The 22,267-nt window shown below is 39.7% G+C and overlaps 1 protein-coding gene and 1 non-coding gene across 16 annotated transcripts in view; one reads left to right on the top strand and one right to left on the bottom strand.

Moving 5' to 3' along the window:
* Positions 1–22,267, bottom strand: part of SIK3 (SIK family kinase 3) — a 242,383-nt gene that overhangs the window by 66,129 nt on the left and 153,987 nt on the right. For all 15 annotated transcript variants that reach the window (XR_010407101.1, XR_010407102.1, XR_010407103.1 and 12 more), the window contains one exon: positions 9,942–10,103. Coding sequence is in view for 12 of the 15 variants with exons in the window: in XM_045894973.3 (XP_045750929.1) it covers positions 9,942–10,103 (162 nt within the window). In the remaining 3 variants the exon portion in view is untranslated. The remainder of the gene's footprint in view (positions 1–9,941; positions 10,104–22,267) is intronic.
* Positions 8,328–8,432, top strand: LOC123858084 (U6 spliceosomal RNA). Its single transcript, XR_006794044.1, has one exon. It is a non-coding gene; the product is annotated as a U6 spliceosomal RNA (small nuclear RNA).

Here is a 22,267-nt window from a genome sequence, read left to right as displayed (position 1 = left end):
CAGAATTAGAGGAGGAGAGGGTAATATGCATGAGATTGAAAGACTGTATCTACCTTCTGGAAAATTTATTAGAGAAGTACTACAGTACCATTTTGTTGCACGTGCTGCTATTATGTCATATATGGGACTGCTCCACATCTGTCACTTAATCTTACAGATCTTCTGATCCTCCCCAACTTCCTAGCACTATATATTTATATAGCATAATACTATCTCTGTAGAAGATGAAACTTTAAAAACAAAAATGCTAGTCCAGCATTAGACTGGCATTTTCAATGAGTGACTTATGAATTTTCCCCTAAAGCTTTAAAATACCTTAGCAGTTAGGATCACTGAATTCAGCTATTTTTAAATGAGGTAATAAACCAATCCCTTCCACTCTTTATAGATAGCACTACCCCAACCCTTCTTACAAAAAACTCTCCCCAATATAGGATCTTTCCGTCAAACTCAGTATTGAGTAGACATATAAAAGAAAGGGCTGTAATGAGACACTTTCTGCAAGACCTGCAAACAATATTCACTGGAATTCTTGAATACATTGAATACATACTATTATAGTCACAATTCTAAATCCTATCACTTAGAACAATGAAAGTCCAATCCTTCAATCAGGTTGACAGGTGAGCACTCTATACAAAATTCTAGACCATGATGAATCAGTCCTTTCAAATACTCAACAGAAACTGAAGATACCAATGGAAATAAAGTATATGGCATAGAGCATATAGTATATAGGTATAGTAATAATATTTCCCAGATTAAAAATTAAGACATACGGTCTAATAAGTAGAAGCCTACTTTTGGAGAAAAGAAGATACAACTATCACAGAAGAAATTCTAAGATGTCACTGAGAAATTAAACACAGGAAGAATATACCCTCTTAAGTTAAAGCTAACAGAATAAACATAATTTAAATGACAGGAAACACTGGAAAAACAAATAACCCACCTAAAAGGTAATGTGCAAATGTGGTCACAAGAGTAGGGTACTCCCCAAGTTTTTGAGGAACTACTAATGAGTTCTTGGTACAAGGTGAACAAAACACATATAGTCCTTGGCCTCATGGAGCAGTTAGTCCTTTGGGGGAGGCACACGTGGCAAAATTACATGTCTAACTATACAATTAGAAGTAGGGAATGAATTTTATGGTAAAGTTCAGGGACAACTGGTATAAAATAGAGAAGAGAGGCTTTCCTGAAGAAGAGTCTATCAAGAGTTCAGAGAATCTCTCAATCTGATCCAAAGCAACAACAACAACAATAACACCCCACCCACAAATCTGGACTAGAATATAAAGAAAACTGACCTATTTAACCATACAAGTACCCAGTATTTTCCAACTTTTTTGACTCACAAACTCCTTTCAAAGGAATATTACCTTAAAAAGAATCCCAGAAAAGAAATTTAAAAAATAATTGTCATTTTTGTATAACTAACAATAAAGTAATTTTAAGAAAGGTATTTTATCCTATATTAGGACATTATTAAAACGATTTAAAAGTTCATTATAAGTTATATTTATATTTACCAACAAACCATCAACAAAATGAAACGTTAAACTACTGAATGGGAGAAAATATTTTAAACCATGTATCTGATAATATATACCTAAAATATATAAAGAACTCATACAACCCAATAGCAAAAACAACAAAAAATAATAGACTAAAAAAAAACGAGTAGAAAATCTGAATAGATTTTCTTACAAAGAAGACATACAGTTGGCCAACAGATACATGAAAACATGAGCACAGATAGTCATTATTCCCAATAAAACAAATCAGACACTGTGTCTGTGCATGTGTATGTATATTTGTGTGTGTGTGTGTGTGTCTGTGTGCCTAAATCTGTGGTTTCTGAAGTCCTAGGAAGATTTTGATGTGCTAGATAAGAACAGTGATCAAATGAAGACAATTCATGAATTGGGTAAAGTTTTTCTCGAAGCACTGTTAAATCACCATTTTTATTTTCATTATTGGGTTTTTGACATCAGTGCTCCTTACGCTTTACATTGTCCAGTGGTCCATTATGGATGTGAATTTAACAAAATATGGTGAAAAACTGCATCCTGGTCAAAACTACCATGGTAACCGGCGACTTCACCTAAGCAGTAAACTGAATGTTTGAGTTACAAGCATGCTCATTAGCAACCTGCTAGCAGGTAGACTCACTTGATTTACCCTCACAGGGTCTCAAACTATTCCATTTAAGGAGGTGGGGGGAGGGGGTGGTGATAAATCATTACTTGATTTACTGACTTCTAAGTATCCCCGAAACAAATGATTTGCAATTAACAAAAGTTTGTGTAAAAGGAACCTATAGTTGGGGAAGAAATCCTTTATTCTCAAGTTTCTCGAACTAATGTGTGTTTATATATCCCCAGGCATAATGCTGCAGTGTGCCAAGAGTTATGTGAAAGTGAAGGCTAAAGAAAACGCATATTCCTGGAACATTAATTTTTTCTATGCTAAATAAAGTTGAATAATTTTAGTATTAACACAAATGTAATATGACATTGAGGAGAATACAAAATGTGCATGAATTTAAAAATAAGCATGTGATTTTTTTTTTTTAAGATTTTATTTATTTATTTGAGAGAGAGAGAATGAGATCGAGCATGAGAGGGGGAAGGGTCAGAGGGAGAAGCAGACTCCCCGCCGAGCAGGGAGCCTGATGCGGGACTCGATCCAGGGACTCCAGGATCATGACCTGAGCCGAAGGCAGTCGCTTAACCAACTGAGCCACCCAGGCGCCCCTAAAGCATGTGATTTAAAAAGCGAACCGTTCCAGCCTAGCTAATCAATCCCACACTGCCCCCCACCCTGTGTGAGTCTGTCCCCCTCCATGTTAGGGAAACCACGGTGGGAGAATCTGAGAAGCAGCGCTCTGTACTGGTAGCATGGCCATTGTGAGTGAGGCCCTGTAAACAGAACATTTCCTTGATCTTAGCAGGATGCAATACTTTTCAAGATCATTAAGACCTCACTTATCACCTAGAACCATGACTGACAAAAATCTGTTCATTTGAATTTTAACTCTAGAATTTTTTCATACGAAATAAATCAACTGTGTATACCAAAAATGCCTTCTGAATGAAGGTGCGTTCATTTCTCGATTGTAAAGCTCCAGTCTGAGGAACAGGATGCAGAAGAGATAATTTTCAAACTGTATTTTCCCAAGGGTCAACATACATGAAGGTTGTTAAGCACCTTCTAGTTGCGAGTCACACAGCATTTCAGGGGGAGAGTGGACACTGAGGCACTGTGATTCCCAGGTTCTGCGATGACACGAATTCAGGAAAGTCACGTGGCCTCTCTCTGGGTCTCAATTTCTTACCTGTCAACTAGGGAGGTGCACTGAAAGATAACCTAAATAAAGGTGTTACGATCTTGACCTATAATTTGTGACTGGTATGATGAATATTCATAACCACCTTCTGTGAGCTGTCAGGGACATTCTCAACTACCACACTGGGGAAGGGTTCTCAGAAACCCAAGGTTCACCACCTTTTTTCCCTCTACCATTGTATCTCAGCATCTTCTTCCTGAAGGTGAAAGGTCAATGAATGGACTTGCAGAATGTTTTAGTTTCTCACTTTTAAAAAATTAAATAGTCTAGATCTCACCACACTAAGGTCAAATATTTCCACAGTACCTTAGATCCAGGCACTCTGGAAATTTTTTCCAAAACACTGGCTTTGCTGTAGTTGTACTTCAGATCTCTGCTGTCTCCTGACTGCCAACTAAAACAATAACACCGGAGTGGGAACTATCTCATGGAGACCATTCTGGGAGTCGACATTTAGAGAGAAAAGTTTCCAACTTCCTTAGGTTAAAAAAAAAAACACACACACACAAAAAAACTTTCCACAATTTTCAAAACATTCTCATAACGTCTGAGTATTTCAGATAAGTTTGCTTCAGGGAGTAAGCCAGCTACATTTAGGTCTTTTCTGAGGCAGTCTTTTATAAATATAGAAATTTCTCTACTTAATCTTTGGGGACAAGAATTAAAATTGCTTTCAAACGGCATTAAAAATAAGACAACACCATTTTCCTTTGATGGCTTAATATACTCCATCAGTAAGAAAATTTGATTTCTCGATTTCTACACATATCTTGGACTGGCAGGTCCCTCTTCCTGGCCCGGAGGTTTGACTGGTTATCCACCCCAGAAACCCTTCATTTACACGCATGCACTCTCTCTCTCATATTTGTTGCCCTCGTCTTCCTTTTCAAGTCTACTACCAACACCTTTATGTAGGATCTGACCATTTCCTGCAGCCTCTTCACTGACCTTCCTATTTGCTCTCCTGTCCCTCCCGCCTGCTCCCATTTTTCCCTTATTCATCCTGAATCTGACTTATCAAGCCTGGTATTCAAACAATTTCACAATCTAGTATAAATAAATACCTATCTCTCACCTTCTCAGGCATGACTCCCCTGCTTAAACCTTCCCTCCAGCCAAGGTGCTTTACCTTTTCTGCAAATATGCCATGGGGTACTGCCGCCCATAGTTCTCCAACTCAGCTTCCCACCGCAACCAAAATAAAATCCCAAATCCTCACCACGTGCCTAAAGCTCCACAGGAACGGGCCCCAGCCAGTTCTCTTACCCCATCTCCTTCCAGAGCCCCCTTACTTATCGTCTGCAGCCGTGCCAACTTTTCTCCTACCTTGTCAAATACCTTAAATTTACCTCTCTCAGGCCTTCGCATTGTTCCTTCTGCTTGGAAGGCTTGGACTAGCCCACTTAAAAGCATTCTCTCTCCCACAAGTCATTCTAGCACATTTTTGATTTTATCGCTTTCATAGTCCTTACGAGGGCTTATTTGTGTATGTGTTCACTGTCGATCTCCCCCCGCAGAATGTTAGTTCCAAGGGACTACTTTCCTGCCACTGTATCCCCAGTGCGTGGATCAGGGCCGGTACATAGCAGGTGCTTTATTAACACCTGCTGACTGACTAATCCTACTGGAATTCTCTCCTCTACACCTATACCTTAAAGAACCCTATTCATCCTTTAGACGCACATCAAATGTTATGCCCTCACTAGGGTATTTATGTCCTCATCACCGCTGTCCAAAGTTCAGATCAACAAAGTTTTGAGCACCTACTAGAGAACAGGCATGCACTCGGCCATGGGGATGAAATGGTAAACAGGATACGGTTACCATCCCTGTGGCATTCACAATCTAATGGAACTTCACAAACTAAGTGCTTTCTTCACCCTCTGAACTTCTGTAGTAATTAGACTATATAATTAATGTGATAATGAATCATGGCATGCCTTGTAACATCTCTTCTATTGTATCAAAGTATAATTTGGTCGCTGTTGAACACGCTGTCACCCAGCGATGCAGGCTATATGCGGAGAGAGCCAGGTTGTACCTTCCCCACTCTTCATTTGCTCCTCTGTGGATCCTCACATGTCTGAGACACGAAAAGTGAAAGGTTAGAGGCCAAGAATCCTATTCTTTCCCGGTGCTGGACCCTCTACATGAAAGATTTGCATGAGCCCTCTTTATAAGGAATTCAAAGTTTGGAAACTTAAAGGTATATATTTTGGAGACTCTAATGTTTTCTAAATAAGCTATATTTGTATGCCAAATATGATGAAATTAGATAATATGTGTAAAAATGCTTTGTAAAGTGCTCTCTCTATATATATACATACACAAACAACATAGACACACACACACAAACACACACACCAAGTATAATTTTGGTGCTACTTAACTTTCCAAAGGTCTAAGTATTTGCTGCCCAAATAGACTATAAATTCTTTACGGCAGGAGTCATGTCTTATACTTCCGTTCTCTCTCCCATGACACCTGAGCGAAGAGCCTCTGTTAATAACAGAAACATTTTCTATGACCACTACACATTTTTAGTTCTAGACTCAGTAACTTTGCCTTTCAGAAATAAATTTTTTTGTTCTGAAAACCATCAATGTTTACTCTGGATTACTAATAACAGAAACATCTTTTAAATAATTCTATAGAAGACAGGTTTGCTACTGCCATTCTAAAATCAGAAGGAAAACCAAGTTTTTCATCTGGGCTTCATTCTCTGTAGAAATAACACTGGAACAAAAATTCAGAGGTAAGAATTTAAGCATGGAAACTCCTACTTAAACCATTGCATCTTTTAATATCTGTAACTAAAATGTACCTGTCATGTCCAGGGAACACATATTCCCTTGAGGAAGGCTAGCATGGACTCTTCTAAGAGCTAGATTTTTATAGTATCCAGCGTTAAATGTAAACTGCCCACATTAATTCATTAAGAAAGTAAAAATAAATCAACGTAAACACGAACATCCTCAGAGCAACTTATTCATCTTCTACATTTGAACAGGATGCATCATCTTTTCATCAAAACCATTTAGGTAAAACCAAAGCAAAACAAAAAACCCATTTAGGTTAACATTGGCATAAGGAAAACACGAATTCCTTAAATTTCCTAATCTGAATTTTTATTAATTCCATGTTAATTTGACACTGTAGCATATGATGATTTTAGAAATGAGGTGCTTAAGACTAACAATATTTTAAATAAAACAACAAAACTCTTCTCTTTTGTGTGTTACCTTCACGTCTAGAAGTTTCCTTCTGACTGAGATTTAATAGTAACTCATCAAAAGACCACTGAAAAGATCAGAAATCCTGAAGTTACTTTTAGCTTTTAGAATAAAAAGTTGATTTCATTAGTTATCTGACCTTATTCTGTCAGAACCATCCATTCCACCTCTCCAAAATGAGTCACGCCGCGGTCAGCTTCAACTAGAAGCGTTTCTCCCACTGGCCCACTGAGTTCAAAGAAGTCTTGGCAGGTAAGAATGGGAATTCTACCTAATTTATGTGTAAGAGAGGAAGTTCAGGCAATGATTGAGAAACTGAGGACAGGAGTCCTCCTCACCCACAGGGGATACATTCCGAGACCCCCAGTGCACGTCTAAATAGTACCGAACCCTAGATGCGCTATGTTTTTCCCTATATACACACACCTATGATAAAGTTTACTTTGTGAATTAGGCACAGTAAGAGATTAACAACAATAACTATAATAAAATAGAACAATTATAGCAATATGCTGTGATGAAAGTTATGCACATGTGGCCTCTCTCGCTCGAGATACCTTATCATCACCCTTCCTCTTCTTGTGGTGATGGGAGGTGATAAAATGCCCACGTGATGAGATGAGGCGAGGGGAATGACGTAGGTGTCGTGACCTAACATTAGGCTATTACTGGCCTTCTGACCATACGTCAGAAGGAGGATCACCCGCTCCCAGACCACAGTTGACCATGGGTAACTGAAACCACGGAAAGCAAAACCAGAGTGGGAGGCGCGGGGAAGAGGGTGGAGGGGTGGCGGTGGGTGAATGACAAGGTAATGAAAGCATGAAAAAAAGAATGCACGAGCAAAGACAATGTTAGATATTATATCAGGGCACAACTCAGAGCAGCTCATTTATTCAGCTTATTATTAACAAATAATAAAAATGCAGACTCTGGGTTAATGAACTTAAAAATCTCACCTATGTGTTAATGCAGAGAGCCCACGGCGGGCCACCAGCATTCCCACGATTCTGTAATTACACACCAGCAGGTAGACTCATACTGTGACTACATGGATTTGTTTTAACAATTAACAAAGAAAAGCATCTCAAAATCTCCTTACCCAAGTTATTTGTCAGTGGCGTTTCTAATTTCAATTATCACGGACCCCTGCTTTTACACTTGGTTTCTCAATACAAAACAAAGAGCCTCCTGAACTAATCTCCCCAAACTAAATCAAAATGGTTCTAAAGTCAAAATCAAGAACCAAGGAAGCATAAAAAAATTTTTAACCTTTTGTCAGTGAAGGTAGAACACAGCTATAGAAGAAAAAGAGGGCCTTCTTTTAACCTACTACCCTAATCAGTAATCCAAGGAACCCTACAATCACATCTGTGGCAGGCTGCATAAAAGCCACTCAAAAGACACCCACATCCTAATCCATGGAACCTGCGAATGTGGTACCCATGTGGTAAAAGGGACTTCTGTAGATGTGACTGGGTGATGGGGAGATCATCCTGGGTTATCCGGGATGGCTCAATGTAATCACAAGGGTCCCTCTAAGAGGGAAGCAGGAGGATCAGGCTAGGAGTGGGAGATTTGACAATGGGAGCACCAGGCGGCGTGCTGTGAAGAAAGGACCAGAACCAAGGAGTGCAGGGCCTCCGGAAGCTGAAACCGGCAAGGAGATGGATTCTCCAGAGACTCCAGGTGGAACCAATCCTACAAACAGCTTGATTTTAGCCCCATAAGGCTCATTTCAGGGGCTCGCTTCGGCAGCACACATACTAACACGGGGACGGTAGAGAGGGTTAGCATGGCCCCTGCCCAAGGGTGACACGCAAATTCGTGAAGCGTTCCATATTTTTTCATGATGAGCCCTGAGTGATGTACGGAAGTGTTGAATCACGACCTGTGTATCTGCAACTAATATAACCTTGTATGTTAACTATACTGGGACTAAAATAAAAAATGTAATAACATTTTTAAAAAAGAAAAAGAAAAAAGACTCATTTCAAATTTCTGACCTCTAGAACTGTAAGATAATAAGTTGTATTGTTTCAAACTACTATGTTTGTGGTAATTTGTTACAGCGACAATAGGAAATTAACACATTTTATTATACTTTTAAGGACTGTGAAGCTTAGTAGATGTTATTACCATTAATTGAATTGAAGCTACAGTGAAAAATTACAGAAGAGGGTTTGAAATTGCCAGTCTTTCCACACTACCCACTTGTCTGGGAACTGCTAGCATCTAGAGAGCTTTGGGGAATATAAAACAGACTTAAGGACAAAGGAAAAATGTGATTTTATGTAAGAGAAAGAAAGCATTTAATTCCTGCCTACCATGCACTGGGCAAATGAAGGACTCAAGGAGCTTACAACTATGAGAAAGTACTAAGCAACAGTGCATCCATCAGCCGAACGTAGGTAACTAAAAAGTTCGGTGACATTCCAAGGATGTGAAAGTAGAGCCTGGAAAGACTTATCTAGATTTACCTACACAAAACAGTCAGTAGAATCACCAACCTGAAAGGGTACAAGTAGGTACTTTGACCTGTAATATAACATAAATCTGAACCCTCAACTCCCACCCTTTTAAGGAGGGAAGTCCTTAGAACTGCTTTTTTTACCTTGACTTTCAAGGCAATTCTATTCTAGCTGTACTTCAATTTTCTATAGGAGACGCCCCTTCCCTTTTTACCTGCGAGACGGGGGACACACAATGCAGTACTGAAAACTGTCAGAAAACAAAACTGGTTTCTTTTCATGTTTCTACTTTCTGTCTAGACTGCAGTCACTTTCTTCTATCAATAGGTGGTGAGCTTGTATTGGTTAGGCAAATGCTGATAGTTTATTGAAAGTGAAGTAGGAATAGAGTGAGGCAGTGAAAAGTGCTTTTTAGGCACCCTCAGATGAGCAGACGAGTGAAATCTGAGGACATAAAGAGATGGACTGCCTTTAAACCGATGTAAGATCTGCTCTTCCTAAACTATCATAAAACCACAGTCTTCAGCAGTGACATAAATCAGCCTCCTCAAGTAAAGCTGACAGGGCTTACAAGCTTAGCAGTTGTTCTCTCCACTTTATTCTATCCTTTATTCCTTATTATTTAAGAGACTGTCAACAAAACTGAGAGAATTTTAAATATCACCTTTTTCCTTCTTCCTCCCCAGCCTAGTTCCATCCAATACTACATGAAAAAGAACATAAATGTGTTTTGAAAGTTTATCATTTTCCAAGCCACACACACGTGCAAATCTTTCATTTTCCAATACCTCTTTCTGAATAGATGGAAACAGACAATCCCTTGTTTAAGAACCTTGAAGGAAAAGCTCTTTTGTTCCTATTTCACATCCTCAACGCACTTCTCACCTGCTATTTTAATATTCAGATTGGCATCCAGAAGCAAATTTTCAGCTTTTAGATCACGATGAACAATGTTCCGACAGTGACAAAAATAGACGGCTGCCACAATCTGTTTGAACTTCCGACGGGCCTCCTTCTCGGCCATTCTGCCATGGGCCACCAGGTGGTCTGCGGTGAAGAAGAGCACAGTGAGTTCTCATTTTGCACATGGGCATCGCTTCAAAAGATGGACTCCAGAAGGGATGCCAGGGGGCCACCAGATGAACAGTTGAAGAAGTGAAACAAACAAATGGCAACACTTGGGGCCCTGGTCTGTGTCTATAGAAACCCATTAGCAAGCAGTCCCCAGACTGTTTTCAGTGTACATGAGCATGCACAGGACTACCTATGCTCTACCGTAAGAAAAAAGAGTTCTGAGGGTTATCATGGTATTTTTGGAGAATCATCGCACTCAACACCTCCTCTCTCTTATCTCCATTGCATGAGATTACATACACACAGCAAACATAAGCATGAAGATAAGAATCAGCAATATTTCCTGTGCTAAAGGGTGAGTCAAAAAGCAGAGTCACAATAATCAATCATTTTGGAGAAGAACAGACAGAACTTAGTCACTGCTAAGGGGGAAAACGGCTTTATAAAGGAGCCCATCTATGCTAATCTCTCTTCTGCTTTCTCAAAGTTTTACAGTTTAACATAAAAATGTACTTATTTGGTGACGATACTCTGGAATGCATAATAATATGCCTGTGTCTTTCCATCTGCATTTATGTGCTTTTCAATTATTTCTTAAATTGTTACTAATTTTTACAGGCAACATTAGAAAACAAAGGGAAGTTTCTACCACCTTCAGTGAAATTATTTCATTGGCAATGTGGCTAACTAAGCTACAGCAAATTAACTTTGTAATACTATAAATCAAGCTATCGTCCATATTTAAAAATGAACTGATGACCCAGAGCCAATCCCATTAATTTCCAATTACCAATACCAATACAATTAAGTATTTTTTCTAATAGTGGCTAATCCTAAACCCCAGTTCTTCATCTAACTAATAACATATTGAGATCATAACAGCTGATGGGATGAGGAACACTGGCAATATGACTTGCTCTACTTAAAACTTCCTATCCTTGGGGCGCCTGGGTGGCTCAGTCGGTTAAGCGTCTGCCTTCGGCTCAGGTCATGATCTCAGGGTCCTGGGATCGAGCGCCGCATCGGGCTCCCTGCTCAGTGGGGAGCCTGCTTCTCCCTCTCCCACTCCCCCTGCTTGTGTTCCCTCTCTCGCTGTGTCTCTCTCTGTCAAATAAATAAAATCTTAAAAAAAAAACAACAACTTCCTATCCTTAAACTAACTCATCTAGGTGGGAAAAGGACACATTTGCCATCATAAGCATCCAGAGATAGTGGGAAAGTGAGAAAACCAGATAATATAAATAGGTGTATTACTGTTTATCAAGAGTAGTCTCAATAATCCTACCCAACTGTTTGGGCACCATGGAGATCACCCACAGGACCAATTGGATATATCTGTTCTTCATCACAAAGAGAAGTCTGCGAGAAGACACATGCACTAGTAGTGATACCAAGATTCAGGGCTTAGAACAAGAAATGGGGGTAGGGCATGATGAAGGGGAGCCAAACGACAATCCATCTAACAGCAGATTTTCAAATAATTCAAACTACATTCTGACCACAAAAAGCATACAATTTGGGAGATCAATACTACAGCAATTTTAAGAACAACGTCTTACAGGATCACTTAAATTATTAAGAAAGACCCTTCAACGGAATTACTGCAATTGTGTTATCAGTGGCTCCTAGACCAGTTCCTTGAAGCATTTTCCTCAAAAAGAATCCCTGATTATAGCCAAGGTGACCAAGGTAGTAGGGGAAAAAAAAGAGAAAACAGGAAGTCTTCAGCTTAGAAGTTAAAAGGACTAGAACCCCACTTTGTACAGGAGTTCAGAGGTAGTGATGAACGAGCGCACACTCTGGTGTATTTACGCTTCTGGTGAGATCTGTCAAATGAACTTTAAATAACACAAAGTCCCTAACCAGGGAGAGTCACTTAATACAAGCTGTTAAAGAACTGGACATCCATCAAACATGCAACGCTAGGTTTTACTTTAAGACGCCATTCTCTCTAACAGTACCTGCTCCTTTGACCCCCTATTCCTCTTAACCCAAGGCCTAATTATTCTAATAATATGTTTTAGCTGCTAAACTTTGTCTAATTAAAGGGCTTTGAAGAGACAGCTATTCTTGAGAAACATAAAAATAAACCCTTATGAAGGTTTACCATCAGAAGCTCATTTGGCCAAGCCACCCATTAATTAAAATGCCCAAGAGACATTCGTCTGGCAGTAAATACTAATTACCAGAACACATCAAAGAGCTTCTTAAATACAACAGAATGATTAATTCCGTGATTTCCAAAATAAGTGATTTTCTTTTATTAAAAAAAAAAAACTCTTTATATTTTCTAAGTACTTTGTTTTCCTAAAATGACTGGAAAGTTCTCAAAACTGCTGCAGAGGCCAGGAGCTGGTGGAATGCAGCCTAGTCCTGTTTTATCTCCACAATGACACACTGGTTGTCCTTGGACAAATCATTTATACTGCCAATATCCCCACCTCTTGATCTGCTAAACAGAAATACACCCTGTTACACACTGTGGCCAAAGAAAGGATAGCATATTTGGGAATAAACTTGTACTATGATTAAGAATTATCCTATATAACTTTAACTTTCAAGGACATTTAAACAGCTCTTTTTTAAAAAGCCCACTCAGTATTATACAGAGACTATTCAAGCATTTGGCTAATAGGTCCTGAGGTTCTTCAGGATTCATAGTGCTTGAAGGTAATTATTATATACATCAAATGTCACTGTTAACACGGTTCTAGTTAAAAGGTATTTGTGATCGCGGCACGCTGGGTAAAAGAGCTTAGGCTATATATATTTTCCCAAAGACGCCTACAGTATCCCTACAGTTATGAATACAAAGATACACAAATCCCTTTTTTAAAGTGCTGGCTGCAAGCATCAGATCTTTTTTTCCTAGTTACTGTGTCTGATGTTCACGTTTTCTCCGCTCTGGGAGCACTGTGCTCTTCTCCAGTACAGGACCATCTTGGCTCAATGTCGTTCAGACTTTTCAGGCTCTGTTTTTATTTCTGCCCATCTTATTACTGCCGCCACCACCACCCCACCTCCCATCCCTGGTAGTTTGCTTTCAGAGTAAACCCATGGGGGCCAGTGGGTGTGCCAGGAAGCCGGCAGCCTGCAGTGGTTTCCAGAACCCTGCCGAAACTGCCTTTCAGCTGCCCGCGGACAAATGGCTGCTTTATGTTCATGTGTGCCCTCTAGGCAGGCAGCAAAACTTCTGCGAGCTCAAATGTGACGTTTAACTTCCAGCAAAGGAACCCAGAGCAGTCGCCCAGCCTGGACTTAACACAAAGTCACAGCATTTGAATAAATACTGGGGTGATTTCAGAAGGCACATGAAACAAAGCGGCTCCTGAACCACTCAATACTCAAAGTAAAGTACACTGTGAATCTTGTCGGGATAAACCTCCGTTGCAAGGAACTCGAAAGAATTGTTCTGCTTCTTCCAGGCAGCTCAGCGAGCTAGTTCTCCTAAATACTGAGCGCCCTAGAACCGCTATCCTCGGTCCCGAACTCCCCACATGGCAGCCTGGCCCCGCCCCCGAGCCCAGCCGCTCTCCGGTCCCACACGCGCAGCAGCAGCAGCGACCCCACCCCTGAAGCCCCCTCTACAATGCACTACTTGGCTACTTGGCTACTTGGCTACTCTGTTCTACCTCTGCGGCACACTGCAGGTTTCTCTCTATCACAGCTTCACCCCGACCACGTCAGCCAAGACGAGGAGGAGGGGACTCTCAGCTCAATGGAGAAAATGGGTCTCCTGTTTCAAGCTCTTATCAAAAGGAAGGAGTCGACGTTGTCTTTCTCACTTTGCAACTGCCATAAATCACCTGGCACTGGGCTTCTTTAATCTTTCTTATCGGCTCTTCCTCATAAGATAGGAAGAAGCTAGTGACACCAAGGGATATATATATACCTCGCGAGTAGCATTCTTAGAAGGGGAGGGAATGAACTCCAAAGTTTAAAAGTATCAGAGCAAGTGCATGTATAAGGTTTGCTTCAGAATTCCCGGCTTGGGATTCTGTCCTAATCGGACTCAGGAAGAAATATCTTGTGGTACATTTAGATTCTAACCTTTCAAAGGGCAAAAATACACATAAGGCAGTTAACGTCCCTCAACCAGCTTCCCCGGAGTGTCGGAGGCATGCCACTAATGGGACAGTGGTGGGGAGCCAACACTTCTCAAAATAAGTCACTTTTCCACTATAAACAGACACTGTCTCCTTTTGTCTGCTAAGCCTATGACTCTAACTGATCCAAAACACTAGCTGAAAATGAACATTCCCGGACAGGGGGTCACGCAAGAGGGCAGAAACTCTTCATTCTTCATGATAAAGAAATAGCCCAGTCCAGAATGGGAGGAAAGCGGTCTTGTGCGAAGCTTAGGTGGCTACCTGAGAACATTTCTGCCAATTCCAAGCTAACCACAGCAGACAGCTCAGTGCTTTGCCCTCGCTTCTATCATTTCTTCTTTCTACACCCATGGAAACGACTTCCTGTTTATCAAACAAATGCTTCTTTCCAAAAGAGCCAGGGCGAGGCCAAGAGAACTCAGCTGCCTGGGAGCAGGTTAACACAAGGGCCCTCACTTGAGTATCATGCCGTCCCTAACCCGTGCAGACCCGTGCAGGCCCAAAGCTGCGGCTGACTGGAGGAAGGAGGTTTGCTACTTTGTTTTCCTTGCCAAGAATCCAACTACCTCACACCAGCTTCTTTACTTGTTGCTGCTTCTTGTTGAAGTCTTTTTTCTTCATGCTTCCCGGCTTCCAGGCCAAAACATTGTCTCCCCATTCTCTTTCTCCCACACCCACATCCAATCCATCAGCAGATTTTATTAGCTCTACCTTCAAAACACAGCCAGAATTCAACTAGCCCTCACCGCATCTCCAACCCACCCCCATGTCAGCAGCCTAGTCCAACAGCCATTCTCCCCCTCCTGGTTCACTGTATAGCTCGTCCTATTGCTCCTAACTAGGACCCTTGATTCTATCCTTGGCCCCCTGCGATCCACTCTCAAAACAACTGCCAGAGTAATAAACTTTTTTAAAACTTTTTATTTTGAAATAATTACAGATGCACAGGAAGTTGCAAAGAGAGTACAGACAGAGCCCATGTACCCTCCACCCACTTACCCCCCAACGGGCAAATCTTACATAATGCTAGAACAATATCAAAACCCAGAATCTGACACGGGTACAACGGGCGTACACTCCTATGTCATTTTATCACGTGTCCGCTTGTGGAACGACCACCGCACTCAAGATACGGAATGACTTGGGAGTTTCTCATTACCAAGTATTCCTGCAGATCCAACAACAAAAAGCACACTCTATTTTCCTCCATCTATCCCAAGTAAATTAAACATTTTCCTTCAAAGTCTCAAAAAAACACAATTTCTTTGTGAAACAATTACAGTAACAAGATATGCCTTAGTTAAGTTTTTTTTTTTTTTTTTTAAGATTTCATTTATTTATTTGACAGAGAGAGACATAGTGAGAGAGGGAACACAAGCAAGGGGAGCAGCAGAGGGAGAAGCAGGTCTCCCGCGGAGCGGGGAGCCTGATGCGGGGCTCGATCCCAGGACCCTGGGATCATGACCTGAGCTGAAGGCAGACGCTTAATGACTGAGCCACCCAGGCACCACAGTTCTTTAAGTCTTTGTTGGTTTTTTTTTTTTTTTTAAAGATTTTGTTTATTTATTTGACAGAGAGAGACAGAGCGAGAGAGCAAACACAAGCAGGGGGAGTAGGAGAGGGAGAAGCAGGCTTCCCCGTGGAGCAGGGAGCCCGATGTGGGGCTCGATCCCAGGACCCCGGGATCACGACCTGAGCCGAAGGCAGACGCTTAACAACTGAGCCACCCAGGTGCCCCCAGTTCTTTAAGTTTTAAACCAGAACTATTTCCATTGTTTCCTATGCCTCCTTACTACATACAAAAGAATACTCTGCATATGATCGATGCTTCATAATTACAGGTTAACTCAAGGAATATCAGCCAGAGAAAAGACTATAAACTTTTATAAAAACATATTTCTTTACTCTACATTCTGTCACTAAACGAAGTTTGTAAACTAAGCACGGTTTATGTTAGTCTTTGTAACAAAAACAGGCTATTCTTCTGATACGAAGTCCTGTCACATTAATGTATAAAAGAGGATTTGTTTTCTTATAGCTTCTTAAAAAAATACTTCTAGACTAAGCATCAAGCCCAGGCAGCCTATGAAACAGAATCCCATATATTCCAAAAGGCTTTCCAAGAATGTTATTCAGACATTTCTTATGTAGTGCAAATGTTTCACGCGCTGCACCCATATACTAGCAAATGTGGGTTGGCTAATTTTGCAATACAGAGGTTATTCCCTGATTCCTAGTATAACCTGCAGGCTCTGAATCAAGTTCATTCTTTGAAAACCAGCTGAAAGGTCATTTATCTGAAGCTTTTCCTAACCTACTCACCTACCCTAGAAGAAAATACTCCATAATTTGTGTCTAATGGCATTTATTCTATATATTTCTATAGTATCAGCAAAAAATTGTATTACAATGATTTCTTAACATGTGTGTCTTCCCTTCTAGACTAGGCTTTCTTGGCCCATGGATGGGTTTCTATCTCTGAATCCCTGTAAAGTGTAGGAAAATATGTACAGTGTGCTTCTGTTTACAGGAAGGGAGAGAAAATACAAATGTGCATGTGTGTACATTTATTTATATTTTCTAGAAGAAGTAATATTAAGTGAAAATTTTCTAAAAATGATTACTTACAAGGGGAATGAAAAGGAGGTGGAAGCTAGACTTTCCTGAATGTACCCTGTTTTAGCTTTAATCTTAGAAACACGTAATGTCCTAAATAACGCAAACAACTCACAACTGAATCAAAGAGAAGAAAAAGTAATTTCTAAAAAAACCAAATTTCTAAAAAACCCAACTGGAAAAAAGTGAAACTAGCTGTGAGTGAAGCTGTGACATAACCACTCAGAGAATACTTTTAAGTGACACACACAGTGTTTTGTCTTAATGGGAGATATCCTCAGGACAAAAAGAACCAGTCTCCTTAATACTGGGATTGCCTTGAATCAGTTTTGCTCCCATTCTCTGATATCAAAGATGTAATTAGGCTAAAGTCATGTGGAACCACAATTTTCAGCATAAGAGAAACAAGATCTAGATACATAACATTCAAGAAGTTAAAAATGCTGAAATCTTAAATTCAATTGGAATGTCAGTACAAACTCCTGTTTACTTTCCTCTACATTAAAAGAAAAAAAAAATACTTATTTCCTATACCTCTGTGCCCTGAGAAGGCCTCTAAGCAATGAAAGCCCAGTAGCAGTAATAAGTATCCCAAGGGCACAGATTCTGGTCTCTACGTGCTATTTTCCACTTGAAAGAACCACAGCTCCTAGGAGACATGTTTGAGTCCAGGTCGGAGACAAGAAATGTTCAGGGTAAGCCTGAGATACCTTACCTAAAAGCAAGGAAGCTATCAAAGACTATTGGGATCATGTCAAAAGGACACAGGAGTCAACTTAAAGAGGCTCCCGCTGGCTAAGTGGAATAATTTGATCAAAAGAATAACAACTCAAGGGACTGAAACACATCAAATGTATTAAAATTCATAAATTCATAATGTTATTACAAATAAAATCAACTTTTTTGGTCACCACTGGAGACTGATAGGGTACCAATGCATTATTCTGAAATTTAACATAAAGGAGAAGAATCAAACACTTATTTTGCCTTTACTATAGTTTCTAAATAGTTTACAGGCAACGTTCTTTACAAAAGAATTAGACCTAACAAATACAGAAAGAATGAGAAAATAGAAAATCACCATTTTGCAACTTCTAATGTAATATGTGTCTAAGCAAATAAGAGTGGCTAAAACATTAGGTCAAAGGTTGATGGGAAACTTTATAAGAACTTTATAAAACTTTATACATCACTAGAAGTGGGGAAACCAGGCATTACACAACTCCTGAGATGATGCAATAGGAAGACAAAGTATTCCTGCCCCCGTTGCCCCCACACTGGCCTGTGTTTAACCAAACCACTTTACAAAACATAGTCAGCTAGAGGAACATATGCTCAATGACACAAGGAGGATCCGAATCCATAATGTGGGAAATTTTACAGGATGATCTAGTTTCTTCAACAAATAAATGGCATAGAAAATAAGTGTGTGTCTGCAGGAGAGGGTTAGGGTTGTTACAAATTACTGAAAATCTGAGACACTTATCAACTTAATGGATGTATGGACTTTGCTGCATCATGGTTTGAGCAAACTATAAACAGATGTTACGATGGGGCGCCTGGGTGGCTCAGTCGGTTAAGCATCTGCCTTCGGCTCAGGTTATGATCCCAGGGTCCTGGGAATGAGCCCCACATCGGGCTCCTTGTGCAGCAGGGAGCCTGCTTCTCCCTCTGCCTGCCGTTCCCCCTGCTTATGCTCCCCTCCCCTCGCTCTCTCTCTGACAAATAAATAAAATCTTAAATATATATATATATATAAAGTTGGGGGAAAGGATGAAAAAACAGCAAAATGTTGATAGTTATCAAAACTGCAGGATGAGCACAGAGTTCATTATACTATTCTCTTCCTTCTTACATATATTTGAAAATGCTTACATTAAAAAGCTTTTAGAAATGGAATCTATCATTTGTACACTGATGTTCATAACAGCATTATGTCCAATAGCCAAAAGGTGGAAACAACCCATGTATCCATTCCTGGATAAACGGATAAACAAAAAGTGGTGTATACACACAATGGAATATTACTCAGCCTTAAAGAGGAAGGAAATTTTGACACATACAACAACATGAATGAACCTTAAGGACATTATGCAAAGTGCAACAAGCCAGTCAAAGAAGGACAAATACTATATGATTCTACTTGTTTGAGGTACCTAGAATAGTCAAATTCATAGAGAGAGAACACAGAATGGGACTGCCAAGGGTCGAAAAATGGGTAAATGTGAAGTTAGTGTTTAACGGACACCGACTTTCAGTTTTGCAGAACAAAAAGAGTTCTGTGAATGGACGGTGGTGATGGTAGCACAATAACGCGAACATAATTAATGCCACTGAACTGCCCACTTAGAATGGTTACAATGGTAAATTGTAGGTTATGTGTATTTTACCAGAATGGCTTTAAAAAATGGGATCAATCGGGGGCACCTGGGTGACTTAGTTAGCTGAGCATCCAACTCTTGATTTTCGCTCAGAACGTGGAGGCTGCTTGAGATTCTTTCTCTTCCTCTCTCTCCACCCCCCCCACTGTGCTCACGCGTGCTCTCTCTCTCTCAAAAAATAAATAAAATAAAAGTGGGATCAATCAATTTCAATCTCTCTCTCTCATACACACACACACCAGCCCAGAAAATATCTTCAGGACATCAAAGTTTGACAGCACATCAAAACAGAATGCACTAACTCCATCTATGTGATTTAAAAATCTCCTTATATAAGGTCAACTTCCAAATATTGTGATTCAAATATTCTTATATTTTCTAGTGGTTTTACTTAGTCAGAGAAACTGCATTTTCCAAAGAGGGTTAGGAAAAAAACAGTTCAGAAAACCCTCAGGAAAAAATAGTAATGCAGGAGCCAGGCAAACCTATTCCTTTGGGACTTGTATATATTAAATGCAGTAGAAGTATTTTGCTAATTCTTGGGAGCATTTATTTTTATGTAATGGTAGAACTGGCAGGGTGATCGCACAACTATGAATGGATAGTTAGCAGTAAAGTAAGGTCATCAAACTAAGTTTTTAAGCACTAAGCACAGGTGGTTTCCTCATCCATCTGGGGCAGGTTGCAAACATAAATGCTAAAGTCATGGCTGATATTAAGAAAATAAAACCAAAAAATGAAGAATGAATGGAAAATTATTTGGGGAGGAGAGAGAAGTTAAATGTCTTAATTCAGAGTGGTTAAACAAAGTTCAGCGAGAAAGTTACTTGCTTCTGTCACTAAAGCCTTAGAAAACTGCTAGTTTTTATAGCCAAAGGGAGTAAATAATTTAGAGGGCAAATAGTATTTTAGTTGTAAAGATATACAGAAGGTCGTAAGGATTAAATAGGAAAAACAAGTTATAAACAAAACACAAACCCAGCATGTACCAGGGCGCTCAAATAAACAAATGCGATAGTGTTCTCAAGCAAACAGAAGGTTCCAAAATAACATATACGAAACACGTAACATCTGGTACGCATGGTCACACAAGTCAGTCTTTCCCAGGCTCTGCCCAACTGGTCAGTCTCTGAGTGTCCTGCAGCATAAATAAATGGCTTTGTGAGAAGTTCTAGGTTCCACACATGTTGGCACCATTAGGAAATGTTATTTTTAAGGTGCCGAGAATGTCCATAATAAATCATACACACTTCAACAAACTGCTGTTAATAATTTATTATGAATGCCCATGAGTTCTGCCTGGTATTCAGGAAACTTTTCTTGATAAAATACTGGATTTATGACTTCACGGTCTCAAATAGGAAGTTTGGGGATATATATCTAAAGAAATCATACTGTGGAAGTTTTAAATTATGAGTTCAGTGGTTTGCCAAACTAACCAGTTTCTCCATTCTGTTTGCAAAATTAAACAGACCCACATTGTCACGGCTGCCCCTTTGTAATATAGTTCTGAATAGCATGCAATAATCATTTCAACAAATCAAATGAATGAGTAATAAATGTTCATTCAATAACCATTTACTGGAGCCTATTACATTGCTTAGAATTCATAATCTTCATATCATTCTCTGCAGTCATCCAGAAAACAAAAAGGTATTTTCCACCACATCAAAACTCATTAACTAAAATGTATTATGGAATAACATGAAAATTCCATTTTGACTTGCTTATACTTCTTTGCAACCCAATGAAATCATTTTTACTGAGTGCTTACTATATGTTAGACACTGCATGAAGCAATGAAGACACAGATGCATACAATTCAAATGCTACAATCTTTCTTTCATTCACTTAGTCTTTCACCCAGCTGATCAATAAATATTTATTGAGCAGGTATCCTCTACGGGCACTATTCTAAGTACTAGAGATTTAGCAAGGCTCAAAATGTACAAAGTCTTTACTCTCATATATGTTAGTTGTTGGTAAGAACCAAGAAGGAAAATAAAGCAAGGAAGGAGATACAGAATAGTGGGCCAGCAGAAAAAGTGAGATTTTAGACAGCATGGCTAGCAGAGACCTCTCTAATAAGGTAACATTTGTTAACAGATCTGAAAGAAATGGGAGAGCTATGTAGGTATCTGGGAAAGAGTATTTCAGGAAGAAGGAATGGAATATATGAAGGACTTAAAGTGACAACGTACTGGAGAGTTTAAGGAACAAAAAATGAATGCCAACGTGAAAAGGGGGAGAGTCCTGGGAGCTGAAGTCATAGAGGCAGCAGGAGATCAGATTATAGAGAGTTTCACTGACCACAGAAAGGACCATACATTTATTCCAAATGGATGGGAAAGACAATAGAAATAGCTGAGTGGTAAGATTTCACTTTCATTTTTAAAGAATCACTCTCACTGCAATAGTGGAATCGGGTCAGATTCAGGGACACTGGTTAAAGGCTACTATGGTAATCCTAGCAGATGACCTAGACCAGGTTGGTATTGATAGAAATGGTTACTGAATTCAGCCTGCATTCTGAAGGTAGAGTCACCAAGATTTACTGATAGTTTTGGCATGAGATCTGAGCAAGGATAAATTAAGTGTGACTCTAGAGAAGTTTTTCATGTGAGTAACTGGGTGAATGGAGTTGCCATTATTGAGATGGGGAAGACTGGTGAGAAAAGAAAGTTTGTAAATGGGTATGTTTGCATATGTTAAGACTGAGATGTCTATTAGACATCCAAGTGGAGATGTCAAGTAAACATGTGGATATATAAATCTAATGTTCAGAGAATAGGTCAGGCTGTAGATTTAAAATTCAGCAGCCAAAAGTTTAATGGGTCATACAAAATCAACTAGGGAGTAGATGGGCATAGAAAAGAGAAGAGGTCCAACGACTGAGCCAAGGAGTACTCCAAAATGTAGACATTAGGAAGATGAGGAGGATCTGGCAAAAGAACCACCACAAGAATGGTGATAAGTCAAGAGACAACTGTCTAAATTATTTAGTATCAGTAAATGACAGACTCAGAAATAT

Source organism: Mirounga angustirostris, unplaced genomic scaffold (assembly GCF_029215605.1).
Source record: "Mirounga angustirostris isolate CCGP_5_RB_7025 unplaced genomic scaffold, mMirAng1.0.hap1 SCAF_13, whole genome shotgun sequence".
In the NCBI taxonomy this organism is placed as follows: domain Eukaryota; kingdom Metazoa; phylum Chordata; class Mammalia; order Carnivora; family Phocidae; genus Mirounga; species Mirounga angustirostris.
This window is presented reverse-complemented; position numbering and strand designations above follow the sequence as displayed.